Raw genomic sequence first — 16137 nt, forward strand, 5'->3', positions numbered from 1 at the left:
ATGTAGGCAACAAACGGAAATCCTCACGGTGAAACCACATTATAAGAGCATCCACAGTGGGGGGTGTATGTTAAATATACACCCCGAGTCACCGGAATCGTCTCCAATGGTGAGATGTAAATGGATGTAAATATACATCATCATCATGGGGATGTAAAATAAAATGTATATTTACATCCATTTTTACATCCCTTGCAGGCGGGACTCACCCGAGAAAAGAGAAGAAAAATGAAGAAAAGTCAACATAAAAGGCTGGGACCCACGGCTACACCCCCGAATTTACACCCCCCACTAGAGCAAAAAACATATTTACACCCCCCGGAGGTGTAAAGGGAATGTAAAGGTGGCTTTACACCCCCGAATTTACACCCCCTAACTGTGGATGCTCTAACAAATTAAAAAAATTAGGGTATCTAATTGTAAAAATAGAAAAAATAGGAACTAACATGTTTTAAAAGTATAGCTACAATGTACTAAACTGTGATTAACCCTTTTCGTTTTAACTCTGATTTGCACATAATACATGCCTACAAAGTCGTGAGAGCGAGCTCTACTAAAACTCGTCGGGGTCAAAGGTCTGCCCTATCGCTGGTGGTTGTGAAAGTAGCCAATCTCCCTTTAAAATTTCTTTTGCCCAAAAAAAACAGTCAACCAAAATGTCACTATTCACCACTTTAAGGGAAAAGTAGTCAAAGTGCACTAAAATTCAAATAAAATAAAATAAACCTTCAAAATTTAATTGCATGTGTTGTGCCTCTTTGTTTCAGACTCTAACACCTTTGTAAGAGCATTTACAATGGGCTCCCTAAACCACCTCCTAAGACAACTTTTAAGGAGGATTTGAAAAAATACAATTCCAACTATGCTTCTTATCCACACCTCCTATGGCCATCTCCAATCATAAAGCTAAATGTAGTCCAGTGCTATAAATTTAGTCCTCCAAAATATCAAATTTTTAAAGAATAGTGTAGGGTTAAATTTTTCCATCTCCAGCTATGCACGGCTATATTTTAGGGTTCTTTATATTTTATTATTTTGAGAAAAACTATGGTACAATACTCATACATTCAACAAGTATGTATTGTTTAATTTAATTAAATTATTATTTAGAGACAATATTCCATATATAACACGTGTACATTATATATATATATAAAAGGTTTTAAATATTAAAAAAAAGTAACTTTCAATCAATGGTTCTTACCACCAACGGTTAGAAACCAATTATATATATATATATATATATATATATATATATATTTCGAAAACAAAACGAATTTGAAAATATTTATAAAAAAAGCACTTAACGGCTAGCTGTGCCCTTAATATTGGCTATTGGATATGCAGTTGCACAAAATGTTTCGCGCTCTTGCCCACGTGTAATACTTTTTCTTCTTGGAAAGCACATGTGTTGGGCCCACAAAACAATTTGGCCTAGGCCAACATTGGGCTACAAGTAGCCTAGTTAGATCATCTCCAGTCATAGGGCTAAATGTAGTCTAGGGCTAAAAATTTAGCCCTCCAAAATATTAATTTTTTAAAGAATAGTGCATGGCTAAATTTTTCCATCTCCAACCATGTAGGGCTATATTTTAGGGTCCTTCATATTTTATTATTTTGAGAAAAACTATGGTACAACACTCATACATTCCATAACTATGTATTATTTAATTTAATTAAACTACTATTTAGAGACAATATTCCATGACCAAGAATTTTTTATAATTTTTTTTAAACAACACTTGAAAACATTTAAAAAAGTGACCACATTTATTATAAAAAAGAAAAAGAAAAAAAAGGATGGGTTTCAATGGTCTGACCTCCAACAGTCATGACCAATAATTTTTTATAAATTTTTCTTAAACAACACGAATTGGAAACATTTAAAAAGGCTTTTAAATATATATAATATCCAGTTGACATCATTGATGACGTCAACACATATGAATTTGCACGAGATGATTCGTGCTCTTGCCCACACTTGATAATTTATCTTCTTCAAAAGCACATACATGGGGCCCACAAAAAATTTGGCCTAGGCCAATGCTGGGCTACATGTGGCCTAATTGGAGGGCTAAAGGGCCAAATGTGGCCCTCCAAATTTGGCCAAATTTTTGTTTAGCCCATGGCTGGAGATGAGTTTTGCATTATTATAAGGCTATATTTGGGATATAGCCCATGGCTTAGGCTATCTCCAGTCATATGGCTAAATGTAGTCCAGATCTATAAATTTAGCCCTCCAAAATATTAATTTTTGTAAAGAATAGTGTAGGGCTAAATTTTTCCATCTCCAGCCATGCAGGGCTATATTTTAGGGTCATTCATATTTTATTATTTTGAGAAAAACTATGGTACAACACTTATACATTCCACAATTGTTTGATTTAATTAAACTACTATTTAGAGATAATATTCCATATATGACACGTATACGTTGATAACATTTAAAAAGGCTATTTAAAAATAATAATTATCCTAATGGCTAGCTGACGTCATTGATGATGTCAGTGCGCCTTTAATATTGGCTGTTGGATATGCATTTGCACAAGATGTTTCGTGCTCTTGCACACACTTAATAATTTCTCTTTTTGAAAAATACATGCATGGGGCCCCCAAAAAAACTTTGGCCTAGGCCAAAGTTGGTCTACAATTGGCCTGGTTGGAGGGCTAAATGATCAAATGTGACCCTCCAAATTTGGCCATATATTTTTTTTTGGCCCATGGCTGGAGATGAGTTTTGCATTATTTTAGAGCTATATTTGGACTATGGCCCATGGCTGGAGATGGCCTTAGAGGGCTAAAGGGCCAAATGTGGCCAAATTTTTTTTAGCTCATGGTTGGAGATGAGTTTTGGATTATTTGAAGGCTGTATTTGACATATGGCCCATGGCTGGAGATAGCTTAAAATAAAAAGACATCTAGGAGCTACTAAATCTGAGAAGAAAGAAAGGATTCCTAGTGACTCCTATAATTTAATGATGCTTTATTTTATAACCTTTAATTAATGCTAATTATTTTTTTATTTTTTTTTTATAGAGATTGACCAATTAAAAAAGAGTTATAACATTTATGAGTCTCTAAACCAGAGAGTATGATTGAAGTTAAATTTTTATAGAGAGCTCCTAAAATAGCTTGCGTATGTTTTTAGCTAAATTTTAATTAAAAAATAAAGAGCATGATTGTAGATGCTCTAAACCTACTGAATCCGATTATTTTGAGTCCTTTTTCTCTTCTACTATTTTCTTGTGAGAGTTCTGGATTAGTGTGGTATTTACACTACCTGAGAAGGAACCTCAAAATATTGTCCCTACATGGCACCTGAACAGAAATTAGAATGCGTGTGGAGTGTGGTCGTCAAACATGATTACGTGAACACCGAGCAAAAGCATCGTAGCTGAAAAGCCGTCCAAAAAGAAAAACGAAGTAAGCTGATTACCAAATTAATTAAAATATTAAAATATTTATTCAAGATATGAAATAATAAAAGCTAACGTCATTCCTATTTTGAAATTCAGTTATCGGTTGTATCTGGGAGAGACTTGGACATCCCCTCTCTCTCTATATAAACGGGAGGGAGAGAGGGAGAGAGATATACATATATAAATGGCGGCAACTTTTCTGGCAAAGCTTTTGATCACTGCCGCAGTACTGCTGCCTTCTGCGGTGGTTCTGTGCAGTTTCCCCGCCACTCTGACTCTGGAGAGAGCTTTTCCAACAAACCACAGAGTGGAACTGAGTCAACTCAGAGCTAGAGACCGTGTCCGGCATGGAAGGATGTTGCAGCAGTCCTCTAGTGGCGGCGGCGGCGTCATCAATTTCCCCGTTGGAGGGACCTTCGATCCATACATAGTTGGGTACAGTTTTCTGCCAAATTCTTAATTTTTTTATTGTATGATTAATGCTTTTCCTTGCAAATGTCACATAACATGTTTTGTTAGAATTATGTAAATAATGTTAGTTAGTCCACGTCTTGGTTTTGAATAAGTCATGATTAAACAATACAATTCATTTGATGTCCACGTCTTAACAATGTTAGTTGAAGAGTTGTAGTAATTAAACAAACATATTATATCATCATTGACTCAAAGCCAATCATTGAATAGGTCAATTTCTTCATAGAGATGATTTCTTTTTACCCTTTTGGGTTTTCTTCTCTTTTACTTGTATTTTTGTTTAAGTTATCAGACTGGTAGATGATTTGGTTCTGGAGTAATCATAAAGGGACATAATCATATCATTACTCAGAGATCATTTTTAATTTTTTTTTTGGATTTAGGCTTTATTTCACAAGTGTGAACTTGGGTACACCTGCAACAGAGTTTTATGTGCAGATTGATACTGGAAGTGATATTTTGTGGGTTGGTTGCAATTCCTGCAATGGTTGCCCCCAATCAACTGGACTTAAAGTAAACTCACCTCTTCCTTTATCCTAATTTAAATCTTGTCAAGTTTTAAAACATAATCAGGAGGGAAAACATACTGCTGAAGTTTCTGAATGAGTGATATGATCCTCTGGTTTTCATGCAGATTCAGCTGAAATCTTTTGACCCTAAAAGCTCACCAACTGCCTCATTGGTCTCTTGTTCTGATAAAATATGCTCCCTTGGAATTCAGACACAAGATTCTAGCTGTGATGCAAACGATAAGCAGTGTACTTATGCTTTCGAGTACGGAGATGGCAGTAAAACATCGGGCTATTATGTATCAGACTTGTTGCATTTTGACACAGCTGGCGGTGATCAGTCTGGCACCTCAAACTCTTCAGCTAACATTGTTTTTGGGTAATATATGATGTATTCTTCCCTATAGTTAAGAACAACAGTCTTATTTCCGTGCGTGATTGTTTTTTGATTTGAACAAAGCCTCAAATGGTGAATTTTGAAACAGGTGTAGCACCTTAGCTTCCGGGGTCTTGCAGAAAACAGATAGAGCAGTTGATGGGATTTTTGGATTTGGACAGCAGGAAATTTCTGTCATCTCACAGCTGTCTTCACAGGGAGTAGCACCAAAAGTATTTTCCCACTGCTTGAAAGGAGATGACACTGGTGGGGGGATATTGGTTCTTGGTGAGATCGTGGATCCTAACATCGTTTATAGCCCGCTTGTCCAAAATCAGTATGTGTAGAGCAGTACAAGTATCATTTTATATTTTGTGAAACTAAATGGAACTATTGTGAGCTCTACAACATGACTAAAACTTATATTCACATGCATCATTGCAGACGTATCTTTTTTAGGTTGTAACCTATAGCTATTTTCTAGTTTGAATTTTAAGACTTGTTAACACAAACTAGTAACCTGAACTACTCATGTTGCCAGAACAGTACAGTTTAAATGAATACATTTCAGTGGAGGGTGAAAATAATTGCAGACCTTAACATGTGAACTAGCACTTAATTGCAGCAAAAGCTTGGCCCTCTCTCAATTCTATTTTGAAATGTTGGATGTTATGCTACCTTTTCCCTATTCATTTTGTAACGCATATGATTTTTTAATCATATAAAGCTTGGCTGCTGTAACTTTAACTAAATCTACTGGGATGCTCGGAATTTCAGGCCTCATTATAACTTAAATCTGGAGAGCATTAGTGTTAACGGCCAGACGCTAGCCATTGATTCATCAGTTTTTTCAACATCAAGCAACCAAGGAACAATAGTTGATTCTGGGACAACTTTGGCATACCTTGCACAAGATGCATATGATCCTTTTGTCAATGCTGTAATTTTCTGTTTAAAAAAAACTTCACTGTTTAACTGATCTATTTAACTTCTGGTGATTCTTGATCTCTACTTTTAGTTTTTATACTTTCAACCTGAATTAAGTCTTTTGGGAAAATTAAAGCTGGATTGTTGTTTGATTTTAATAGATGGCTGAGGAAGTGAAACAAAAGGTGAATAACATGTTATTGGTTTCTTTGCAGATAACAAGCGCTGTCTCACAATCCGTGACCCCTGTTACCTCCCAGGGAGAACAATGCTACATAGTCACATCCAGGTTCACATTTTGAATATTTTATCTCAGTTGATTCAACGTTTGAGGGCTGCTAATATTTCAGCTCAATTGTAATTCTTAAAGTGTGTTTTTCTCCATTCAGCACCACTGGTATATTTCCTCAAGTTAACTTGAACTTTGCTAGTAATGCATCCATGATTCTAAGACCGGAGGACTACCTTTTGCAGCAGAATACTGTAGTGAGTTTATTTTTCCGTACTTCTTATTTATTTCTTCCCCTGATTTTCAAGTGTTAAAAGCTTGTGCAGATGTTTTCATTTAGTCTGAAATTGTGATGAACAACTTCTTTTGCTGTACAATTTGCTTCTGTCTACTCTTTAAGCTAGTTTGGCTTTCTGTAGACTGTATGATAAGATTAAAGCATGGACTAAACATTTCAGCTTCACCATATTAGTGTGGAAGAAACAATATGTTCCTGATTCTGTCAACTTTTGTTTGGTTTCCTTCAAAATAGACAGACTTTGACGTCTAAATCATTTTAAGCAGGACTAACTTGCATTAGGCTATAGGAATCTCTAAGAATGTTCCATCTACAGAAATATGGTACATTTTCCAATTACAGTATGTTCTTAGATATCTCTTCCTTGGCGCTTTCTTTCTCTGCTTCTGTCCTTGGCTGCGGTTTCTGTTTCAAAGTTTTTCAAACTGCACATCATTCGAACAAAGCTTTACCCTTCCCTAATGAAATCAAGTTTTATCCTATAACTGTGTAACTGTTTTTTTTATTTAAATCCTGCATCTTGAACTGAAATAGGGAATTTTTTTTCTTCTCTTTGTTCCAGAATGGTGATGAAGTATGGTGCATTGGCATCCAGAAAAGTGACGGTCAAGATGTAACTGTATTGGGCGGTATGATAAATAAATTCAAATTTATTTAGCTAAGTTTGTTCAAACACCATTCTCTAACAGGCTAAAATTTTGATGATCAGTCATCATTTCTCTTATCAAATTCTTTTTAATGCCTTACTTTAGTAGTTCAGAACTTTCAACCTTTCCAAATGTAGTACATTTTCTTATCTGCTTGTTTAGTTTTGTGTTTTGTTATTGAGTTATCTTTTCACTAAAAGAACACTTACATCAATTGTCGTCCTCTTTCGCAGACCTCATCCTGAAAGACAAAATCATTGTCTATGATTTGGCCAATCAACGGATTGGTTGGACTCAATATGATTGTAAGTAGGGATATTAGTTATTTCTTATTCCAAGTTCGTCACACAATTCTCCGACCGCGAAAATCATATTCGAAAACTACAAAAAAAGTAGAAAACAAAAACAGGAGAAAAACAATGGAGTTTCTATCCTGCATTCTGATTGTATGTGTATGAATGTTTCTCTCAGGTTCAACGTCAGTCAATGTCTCTACAAATACTAGCAGAGGAACTGCATCTGTTAATGCAGGGTCCATAAACGTTACCAGTTCAGCATGCAGCGAGCCTTTCAAACTCGTACCGATAAGCATGGTGGCTTTCCTTGTTCACATATCAGTCATTTACATTTTCCCATTCTTGTAGCACCTATAGGCGTTTGGCCTACGTGACAGGATTGTTTCTCAGGGATGAGATTAGCTCATTGCACATATTGTGCAATAGGTCTCTTACCATTCTTTGTTTGACAATACTTTGCGCGCTATTCTGGAGTTTCTCATGAGTTCAGCAAGATCATACAAGCAGTTTTACAGCAGTCTGGCAGTTTGTTTGTAGCTGCTCACTGTGGAGCAGATTTGGTCTTTTTTTATTTTCTGTTTTTATTTTTTGCCAAATTTTTATTTTCTGTTTTTGGTTAGGACTATTAATTCTTCATTTGAGGCACATTGAGGTACAGATTTCCTTAGCTTGATTGGCACCATTGTAAATGACATTGATAAAGTTATTCATTTCATACATTATACATGCCAGATTTAGACTAACTACAGCATCTTCATAGAAGGGCATTTCAAGATTGGCCCTCTGTTGGATTTCATCTAGGTGAAAAACAAATTAACAAAATAGACCCTGTTATGCATTAGCTAATCACTTTCTTTATGGAAAAGTTCACAGTGAGCAAAGCAAAATTTCATTTTGCTGCAGCCACTTCACAATGCAAGCTTTATCTACATCTAAAGGGGAGAAGGGTTCCTCTTTTGGTGAAACTTTCTAAAACTCCTAAAATACCCTTGATTAATTAAAGTGTTAAAAGACCACAATTTAATTTCCTGAAGATAAAAAGGTAATTAACTAATCATTTAAATAAGAAATTTAAAACAATGGAAAAGAGCCTAGACTCGTATAGTTCGAACCCTCACGCGTGTGTGTGAGAAATTTCCCTCATCTATATTTTAGACTATCTATTGTATTTTTTTATTACAAAAAAAACCCTACTCTTTTGCTCTGTTTATACTTTTGTTTTAATAATTAAAGCTAAAACAGAAAGAAAAAAATAATAATATAATATATATATATATATATATATATATATATATATATATTAATTTTGAAAAAAAACTGATTGGCGCGCATGTGAGAGTGTCAAGAGGCTATTTTGCTCCAACCCTAATCTCTTCAAAACAAATCAACATCGTTACAATTAAAACTTCCACTCTCTCTCCCGCTCTCTAACTTGTTATTGGACAATTTAAATTCCAGCAGAAATCCAGCAGAAATCCAGGCTCCCTAAACCTAAAAATCTGATTCCCTTCCAATAGCACGAACATTCAGATTCCACCTCTATTCTGTTGTATTGCTTATGCTTCCGCCATGAGAGCCGATTGACTAAAGCCCTCCCTGCCTTCAACAGCAAACCAGCATGGTTTCTGACCACCCAACCTGCCCCACCTTTTGATGTTGATGTTTCCAAAGACTCTTTTTTTTTGACAAGTGCCTGTTGGCTCATTGGGGCAAAACGTCGAATAATTGGGGGGCAATGCTTGCCTAGACTTCCAGCAGTCCGGGGCTCAAGAAATTTGGCTCAGGCGGCGGTTTATGGCGTTGGGGGGTCACTTGACCACCCTTGCTTGGCCGACTTGGCTGACTGCTTATTGCCGAAATATCCTAAGGCAGAGCAGAGCAGAATTGGGGGTTCTGATTCAAAAGTAATTTAACTTTGCCCTCATTCCTCCTTATTCTTTTGTTTCTTTTTCCTCTACTTTGCTTCAGCTATTGAATCATTAATACCCAAATCAATTTTTGGTATGTTCAGGGTTAGCTTTGAATAAGATTATAGTATTAATTCCTGGTTATGTTGAACATTGATTGTCGTTGCATTATAGGGCTCACTGGGATTTCCTATTTACTACTTAGTTCATTGGTTGATGAACTTCATAATTTACCCTCATTGCTTTGTTTAGGTTTATAGTTTGAGACTATTTCCCAAAAGAAGAAAAAAAAGGTTTTCAAGTGAATGTGAATGGAGGATCCTAGTTTAATATACAGCCTCAGCACCCAAGAGTTAAATCTCTTTTCTCTTCATGAATGATTAGAAGTTATTGTTGCAGGGTAAAGCTCTGGTGTTCGTGTGTTGCCAATGAAGTTTGTAAGTTTCTTTGTCAATATTTACGTACATATGGATTATTCATATATAAATATTAAAAAAAAAATTGTGGGGATTATTTTTTATACGTTATTTTTATGATTCTGTTTTTTATTTTGTTTTTGCAGTCCTGCTTGAGCAAAGGTGGTGGTTACCATTTCCCACCATGTCACATACTCAACATATGTGGTTTTAGCATTTTAATGGATTGCCCATTAGACCTTTCAGCTCTTACAATCTTCTCCCCTATTCCTACTAGTTCAAAAGCTAGTTCCTTAGATAAAGAGAATCCCAGTTGCCCAAACCGTAGTGATTCTTCAGATTTGGAGGAGCCTATGGTTTGGAAGAGACAAAAAGTCGAAAAGCCCCTGGATGCCGATGATTTAATTTATGCAGAGCCTTGGTACAAAACTGTCAAGAACTTGCACCTGTGGAATGTCTCGTTTATTGATGTGGTATTGATATCAAGTCCAACGGGTATGCTAGGATTACCATTTCTTACTCGAATGAAGGGTTTTTCTGCTAAGGTAAATACATCTAGGAATTAGTTGTTAACTTTGATTTCTGACGTTTCCGCCAAATTGAATCTGGTTTTAGTAGTTTTTTTTTTTGGTGCTTAAAATGTGTCAGATATATGTGACTGAAGCAACAGCAAGACTTGGACAGCTTATGATGGAGGATCTTGTTTCAATGCATCTGGAAATCAGACAGTTTTTTGGACCTGAGGAGTCGTCTTTTCCCCAGTGGATGAAGTGGGAAGACCTTACGCTTCTTCCGTCTTCATTGAAAGAGGTAGCTTTAGGCAAAGATGGGGGAGAACTGGGTGGTTGGCTTTCCTTGTACAGGTAAATTAATATTCCACCCAAATAGTTAATGTTGTTTGTTTCATGATTAGATTTTCCTGGTGGAACATGCCAACTGCCAGAAAGTTGTATCTAATTAAAGAGTCTTGTTACGCGTACTGTTGCACTTGGACATGTTTCCTCTAGATAGATAACCTCTTTATAAATTTGTGATCTGGAATTGCTGTCATCGTCAGCTTCTCCATTGGCAGGTGATGGAGAAGGAGCTAAATTTCTTTGACATTTTCCTAACTTTGAATCTATGAAATTTCCTTAGGGTGTAGATCAAGGAAATGTTCTCTTGCCAGACAGTCTGACATGTTATGTTACTAGACTTCAGTCTGAGCTATTTTTCAGGTGGTTAGTAGGATGTGGTTCAAATTGACATATCTGGATGTAACACTGTCTGACTAATATACTTGGTTGTTTTTTACCCCTCATATTGTCTGAAATATCTATATAGCAAGTTTCTCTATATGAGAATGTAATAGAGATTGCTTCTACTTCTCAGTGCAGCTGATGTGAAGGATTGCATGCAGAAGGTTCTGAGACTTAAATATGCGGAGGAAATCTGCTACAACAGCACATTGATCATAAAGGCATTCAGTTCGGGTTTAGAAATAGGCTCTTGTAATTGGACAATAAATGGTCCCAAGGGAGGCGTTGGCTTTATTTCAAGTTCCATCTTTGATTCTGCTCATGCAATGAATTTTGATTACAATGCTCTTCGAGGGAATGATATAATAATATATTCAGATTTCTCATTCTCGGATGCTACGGAAGATGTTGAGAGTGGCTATGATAACTCCATTCCAACTACTTGCAATCGGTCATCTCTCAGGTATTACGCTTACATAGCATTTACCATCTTTTTTTATATTTTATTTTATGAGGTTTGATAAATTTGCCAGATTTGTTCTTTATTGGTATAAAGGTTTTAACTTTTCTAAGTCAATATCCTCAAAATGTGAAAATCAAATCTTTAAACTATTGGAATTGATGTGCGCAGAAATTATGAAAATGATTGTCAAGAGCTGGCCAAGTCCTTACTTAATGTTGATGAGGGTTTGGAGGAAAGGGACAAGCTAACTTTTATATGCTCCTGTGTCATTGATTCCGTGAAAGCTGGAGGTTCAGTCCTTATTCCCATTAGTCGACTGGGAATTGTTCTGCTGCTGTTAGAACAGATATCAACTTCACTAGATGTTTCAACTTTGAAGGTATCTCTAAATTTTTTGTCTTTTGCTTACTTGCTTCAGTGCTTTAAGTCCTACCGGAAGTATCGAAATTAACTAATTGTATTTCTCTTGAAGATGAATGCTTAACAGGAGTTCTATAAAATTTTAGAGGTTATTAGTTACCTGCTGAGACATAATAATCTTTTATACAGAAATGTGGCAAAGTGTTACTTTTATGGCATATAATGGAGCATATGTGGAATTCTTGTCTTGTTTCAGGTTCCTATGTATATTATTTCTTCTCTAGCTGAAGAATTCTTGGCTTTCTCCAACATCATACCTGAATGGCTATGCAAACAGCGGCAAGAAAAGGTAAAAATATTGAGCTTATTATTCATCACATTGTGCTTGGAGATTTCATTTAATTGTTAGAATTGCCAACTTAAGACATTGCAGTCACTCTTTTTTAATTGGTCTTGCAGCTTTTTTCTGGTGAGCCATTGTTTGCACATGCCAAGCTTGTACATGAGAAGAAGCTTCATGTGTTTCCGGCAGTTCATTCACCTAAATTATTGTGAGTTCCACATTTGTCTTTCTTATTTTAGAATATTTCTTCATGGTCACTGTTGTGGAGTCAATATTCAGAACTTATATACCTTAGCTTAAATGAGATTTGCATAGATTAATGGCTTTCGATTTGGCTGATTTTATCAAGTTTTGTGTCTATCAGCCAACTATCACTTCAATCTCACCTCTTTTGTGGACAAAGTTTGGGATGAAACTCAGTTATTTTTTTTCGTTTTCATTAATAACCAAAAAATGGAAAGTTGGGGACCTTGATTATATTATTATCTTTTCCTTTCTTCATTCCTAAGCCAAACATGGGGAAACTATCTGCTTCATATAGCCCAAATGTTGTTGCTCACCTATTATGAGATTTGTCATGATTAAAAGTGGAAGGGGAAAAGACAGGAAGCAGTGTATTTTCTGTCCTTCTGGGGATATTAATCAGAAATCAATGTATACCAAAAGAAAAAAGAAAAAATAAAAGAAAAGTAAGAATACTTGTGAGTTGTGATAAAGATGCACAATTACACAACACTTAGCAGTCATCTTGGGTTTTAATAGCAACTTGTATGGTAATTATCTTATCTAAGCCCTTCCCAAACAATTGACATTTGTGACAGAATGAATTGGCAGGAACCATGCATAGTTTTCTCTCCTCACTGGAGTCTACGGCTCGGTCCTGCTGTCCATTTGCTCCAGCGCTGGTCTGGGGATCAAAACTCTCTACTCATTCTTGAGGTGCTACTACATACTTTCACTGGCTGTTGAACTTCACATGTGTGCATAAATAGTTCAAGGAAGTTCTCAGAAAAAAAAAAAAAAAAAGTTTAAGAAAGCATCTTTACCTTGTGTCTGGATGGAAACTATATATGCTTAAATTGTTACTGCTTGATTTGCAGAGTGGACCGGATGTTGATCTGGCTCTCTTGCCTTTCAAGCCAATGGAAATGAAGGTTCTTGAATGCTCATTTCTCTCTGGCATAAGGTAGGGTTTGTCTTCTTTTCTTGAAACTGACACAACATTTTGATATATTCATATTATTGTAATGTGGCAATCTTAACAACAACAAAATACCATTATAAGCACCAACCCATGTGGATTACACTCCACAGAACGTTTGAAAGTATAAATGCAAACCATAGGGATCAACCTCATGAAATTGTGAAATGATGGATGATTGGAGTGGAAACCACTGGTTTTAGTGGGCAGAGTGACGGGGCAATGGTACCAGATGAAGGTTTGCTGGGCGTATAGAGTTCTCTGACATGCTAATATCATAAATGTATCGGCGGCCTTTGGGCTCCAAATGTGAGTAACGTGTGAAGTTGTGGCACTGACAGCTGTTTGCATGTTTGAAAATTAGTATTTTTTTTCTAGTCAGAAGGCATATCAGTTATATTGTTCTGTTTTCATTTTAGAAGGGCTTTTGTGTACAAGTTATCTGCTTTGTAACTACTAGCTTGTCTTGACACTTAGCAGGCAACTTTCTACCCAAAAAAGAACACAAATTTCAACCAAAAAACAAGATTTAGCATGTAATTTTCTATTTAGGTTCTTAATATGTTAATTCCCCTTATCACTCCGTTGAACAACTCCTTTGAAACGTTAAGCAACTTCTGAATTCAACTTAACTACTTCTATCGGGATATCTGCTTTTTGTAGGTTGCAGAATGTTGAACCGTTGCTGAAGATATTGCAACCAAAAGTTGTTCTGGTAGTTCCATTTTGTTCTATTTGTATAATCAAGATTTTTTTTCCTTGTTTATATATTAGATTTCATCTCTTTAATAAGTCCCCTGTTATTTTCTGCTCAAAATAGCTACCTAAAGATTTGAAGCAGATTAGCTCTTTGAAATCAAATTCATGCTCGACCTTTCACTACTGCGTTAATGAAACGTTACGTATACCAAGCTTGAAGGACAATTCAGAACTAGAGATTGCAACAGACTTAGCTTCCCAGTTTAATTGGAGGAACTTGAAACAGGAAAATATTAATATGACAAGGTTAAAGGGAGAGCTCTGCGTAGATCAGGGCAGACAACGGTTGTCCACTGGCAATCAAGAGTCCTCAGAGAGTAGACCGCTGGTACACTGGGGTTCACCTGATTTGGAGAAGCTTTTGGTTGTGTTATCAAACAGGGGCATCAAGGCAACGCTTAGCGATGCATTTGGTTCTGAATCAGAAAGTGCTTCTCTAGTACATGTCCATGATCCCAACCAAGCTCTTATAGAAGTCAGAACAACAAGCACTGTTATTAGTACTGCTGATGAAAGTTTGGCCTCCATTATTTTTGAAGCTATAGGTAGTGTTCTAGATGGCGTTTAGATGAAAGGAATTTCACTTGTTTCATGCAATTCTTATCGGCCATGTTTGGTGACTAGGATTGGACTGGCAACATGCATAGTTTACTGTATGTACGATGATATATTGCTACTTTTCTTTGCAAAGGCGACAGTGAAGGCTGCCAGAAGGATTTCTACCTTACTACCTCTCTTTGCTTCAGCAACTGGACAAAGGATTAGTTTCCATAAGTCGACTTTCCTTTTTTCCAAAAATGTTTCTAATGCTTGCCGACAACAATTGGTCCAATTTTTGCAAATACAACATAAAGTTACTTTGGAAAGGCATCTTGGAATAAATAATATCCTGAAGCGGAAGGACTCCTTTAATACCTCGAATTTCCTGGACTGCTCAGAGGAAATTCTCTTCTTGGCAAGTTAACTTACTGCAGCTCCTATTGCAAATAGGGCCCCTATTTCCATCCTTTCCCCAGATTTCCTCTAATATTGCTGATAATTTGTCTCGGTAATTTTTCTGGAGAAAGGATGGACATAGGGCCCCTCCTATTGCTTGGAAGGAAATCCGTTAACCTTGCAGCTCTTACAAAATTGGGTTGGAATGTTCTTAATTGCCTCAAAAATGGTGAGTTCAACTTGTATGAAAAATTTATTTGTTTCATCACTCTTTCGCTGCTCCTATTAAATCTGGACATTCTGCAACCTGGAAAGAAATTTCGGAGGCTAGAGATCTACTTTGTAATGGTAATGAACCGTTGGTAACAGTGAGCTTATCTCTTCCTGGACTCATATTTGAGTCCTTTTTCCTTTATTCCATCTCCTTGATGTCTCTCAGCAGAGTAATGTTGATTGGGACCTAAAGGTTTGTAATTTATTCAAGATGGTCAATGAGGAAGATCTTAGAAAAGTTGTGCTTTATCTTTTGGTCAAAAGAATATTGACTATTAGTCAATTTCTGTCTAAGCAATTCCAGCAAGATTTTGTTGTTGGGTTGTAAGTTGGATTGCTTAGACAGAAATTCAACTTGCTGGAATGAAACCTCAATGTTCTCTGTGAAAGCTCAATTTGATATTCGATTCAAGCCTTGTGAGTTGATAAACCAAGTAACACCATCGGTTGTGAATTTACATAATTCAATCATGAAGACGTGACTTAATGACAATCCAATTCTCATATCCATACCTCTAATTCGGTCTCACTGGAAAGTAGCATGGGTTGAATTGTTTGGTGCCAATGAGCTTCTAAGATCTACAAAATATAAATATAAACATACTAAAACATTAGGCAATTATACATGCATCATTAAATCACATTAAAACAGAAACTAGTAATTGATTTAATCGATTCATAAAACTACATCTCTTGAATAGTTGGCTTATACTCTAAAGAGGAGATTTCATTGGATTTTAACCAATTTTGAGCACAAATTAAGGCTTCCACAATCGTAGGAGTCAATGAAGGGTGAAAGGAATTGACTTCTCAACCACTCTTGCTAAAGCATAATTCCGAAGCTACTGTTGATACCGGGATGACAATTACATTCTTTGCAAAAGTGACAATTCCGGATATTTAACCCCATTCAATTTCCACCACTTCAAAATATCAAAGTCGAGAACTATTTTTTCAATAAGATTGGTTCAACATCATTTGATTGAGATTCTTTTACCCAATTTTCCACCAATTGCTTTCTTTTCCTTTCCCCTTGGTCCATGCTAGTGGTACTAGTATTAATATC

At 36.1% G+C, this 16137-nt stretch overlaps 2 protein-coding genes across 4 annotated transcripts; both read left to right on the forward strand.

The window, feature by feature from the left end:
* Positions 1–3527: 3527 nt before the first annotated feature.
* Positions 3528–7918, forward strand: LOC110769585 (aspartic proteinase 36-like). Its single transcript, XM_021973594.2, has 10 exons — positions 3528–3854; positions 4277–4406; positions 4528–4781; positions 4888–5115; positions 5556–5718; positions 5921–5994; positions 6095–6191; positions 6795–6861; positions 7113–7184; positions 7351–7918. Exons 1-10 carry the CDS (start codon positions 3604–3606, stop codon positions 7521–7523), a joined length of 1509 nt encoding a protein of 502 aa, XP_021829286.2. The 5' UTR covers positions 3528–3603; the 3' UTR covers positions 7524–7918.
* A 588-nt stretch (positions 7919–8506) lies between these two features.
* Positions 8507–15452, forward strand: LOC110769590 (integrator complex subunit). 3 transcript variants are annotated; one of them, XM_088249640.1, is made up of 12 exons: positions 8507–9079; positions 9335–9519; positions 9645–10043; positions 10147–10361; positions 10870–11199; positions 11368–11578; positions 11816–11908; positions 12019–12110; positions 12724–12841; positions 13003–13088; positions 13767–13818; positions 13924–15452. In XM_088249640.1, exons 2-12 carry the CDS (start codon positions 9511–9513, stop codon positions 14428–14430), a joined length of 2112 nt encoding a protein of 703 aa, XP_088105766.1. In that variant the 5' UTR covers positions 8507–9079; positions 9335–9510; the 3' UTR covers positions 14431–15452. The 3 variants fall into 3 exon arrangements, with proteins under 3 accessions (XP_088105766.1, XP_088105768.1, XP_088105767.1); XM_088249642.1 differs by having other exon boundaries at positions 14089–15452; XM_088249641.1 differs by having other exon boundaries at positions 9482–9519.
* The last annotated feature ends 685 nt before the right edge of the window (positions 15453–16137 follow it).

Source organism: Prunus avium, chromosome 2 (assembly GCF_965620075.1).
Source record: "Prunus avium chromosome 2, drPruAviu1.hap1.1, whole genome shotgun sequence".
Taxonomy (NCBI): Eukaryota; Viridiplantae; Streptophyta; class Magnoliopsida; order Rosales; family Rosaceae; genus Prunus; species Prunus avium.